The 1,739-nt window shown below is 36.6% G+C and overlaps 1 protein-coding gene across 1 annotated transcript in view; it reads right to left on the reverse strand.

The window, feature by feature from the left end:
* Nucleotides 1-1,116: 1,116 nt before the first annotated feature.
* Nucleotides 1,117-1,739, reverse strand: part of LOC105825932 (sodium/glucose cotransporter 1-like) — a 43,565-nt gene continuing 42,942 nt past the window's right edge. Inside the window, exon 7 of the mRNA XM_012663842.1 lies at nt 1,117-1,269. Coding sequence (XP_012519296.1) covers nt 1,117-1,269 — 153 coding nt within the window. The remainder of the gene's footprint in view (nt 1,270-1,739) is intronic.

Here is a 1,739-nt window from a genome sequence, read left to right on the forward strand (position 1 = left end):
CAAAAGCTAATAATTTCTAACATATTAAAAACATATTTATAAGAGATACATCTAGCTCATTCTTCTCCTCAGCTATTAGGAAATATTTTTCTTTTCCAAATCATTGAGATTTCTGAGGTGAAAGTCACTTGGAGGAAGTCACTGTTGTCTAAATGAGGAGGTTGATAGGTGAGGCAAAGTTGGGGGAAGTATTCCTTTGAAATGGAAATTTTTGGAAACTGCAGAAAACCAGTATGATGTAGGGCATTCTCCCTGGTCAGCTATTTAAAACAAAAAGTTTCCACATAGGAGGGGATCCTACAGTATTTGTCTTTCTGTATCCGGTTTATTTCACTTAGCATGATGTCCTCCAACTTCATCCATGTTATTGTAAATGGCAAGGTTTCCTTCTTTATTTTTGGCAGGATAATATCCCATTGTATGCATATACCACATTTTATTTATCATTCATCCACGGCAGGACACTTAGGTTGTTTCCATGTCTTGGCTATTGTGCATAATGTTACAACGAAAAGTTGAGCTCATTGAAGCAGAGAGTAGATGGTGGTCACCAGGGGCTGAGTGGTGGGGACAGCAAGGAGATGTTGGCTAAAGGGTACAGACTTCCAGGCAGAAGAACAGTATGTTCTCACTGTCTAATTAACTTACAGCATGGTGACTATAATTAATAATTCTGCACTGTGTACTTGAAATTTGCTGAGAGTAGATTTTAATTGTTCTCATTGCACACATAAAAAAAGTAAACTATAGGAGGCTATGGGTGTGTTAAATGACTGGATTGCAGGCATTTTACAATGTATAGATGTATCAAATTAATTCATTGTTTGCCTTGAATATGTACAATGTCTATTTGCTAATTATACCTCAGTAAAGCTGGAAAAAGTATTTAGACCCAGTTTACGCACATATAGGATCGCTTCATAGTTTTATAAATTATCAACTTTCTTTTTCTTAACTATACGAAGGAACGAAAAAAGTAAAATATAAAGTCCTTGAATCATTTCACTAGATAAAATTACCAACTTCTCCTCTTCCTTTTGCAAAATAAGCTATAAAATGAAAATTAATAAAATTATTATTAATAATTACTAATTATTGTCGTGGTTCAGACAGAGTTCAGGCAAAATAGCTATAAGTAAAGACCACTACGGCCAGGAGGAGGATGGCATTGGCGTCCACTATGGTCTTCCACAGGGGCCTCTCAGACGTGTCAGTCAGCTTCTGCCTCAGGGCTTGCTCCTCCTCCTTGGTCAGCTTGGGTCCTGTCTTCTGCAAACCGCAGAATAAGTCCCAAGCCTTCCTGAGACATCCACGAGATCGCTCAGGATAATCTGAAATGAAGAAGGATAAACAAATGACCCCAAAAGATGGAAACTAGAAATTCTTTTCAGTGTAGTGCAAATGACTACAAAGAATGAATACAGCCACTTGTGTTAGACAAAATGTAGAAAATATTCCTGAGAAAATGTAGATAAATTTGAATATACAAAAATAGAAAACTTTTGCATGGTATAAAGTTTAATAAACAAAGTAAAAGTAAGTGACCAAATGGGGGAAACACTTGTATATTGTACCAGAAAGGATGTAATATCTTTGATATGTAACTATATTTAGAGTTCAATTCAAAGGTTCTGGAATACCTTGACAACTGACCCCTCCACGCAAAATTCAAGCAACAAAAGAGAGAGCAACCTCATAACTAAACCCAGCGCCTTCCACCTCAACCAAGTAGTCGATAG

This window comes from Propithecus coquereli, unplaced genomic scaffold (genome assembly GCF_000956105.1).
Source record: "Propithecus coquereli isolate 6110/MARCELLA unplaced genomic scaffold, Pcoq_1.0 Scaffold832, whole genome shotgun sequence".
Classification (NCBI taxonomy): Eukaryota; Metazoa; Chordata; class Mammalia; order Primates; family Indriidae; genus Propithecus; species Propithecus coquereli.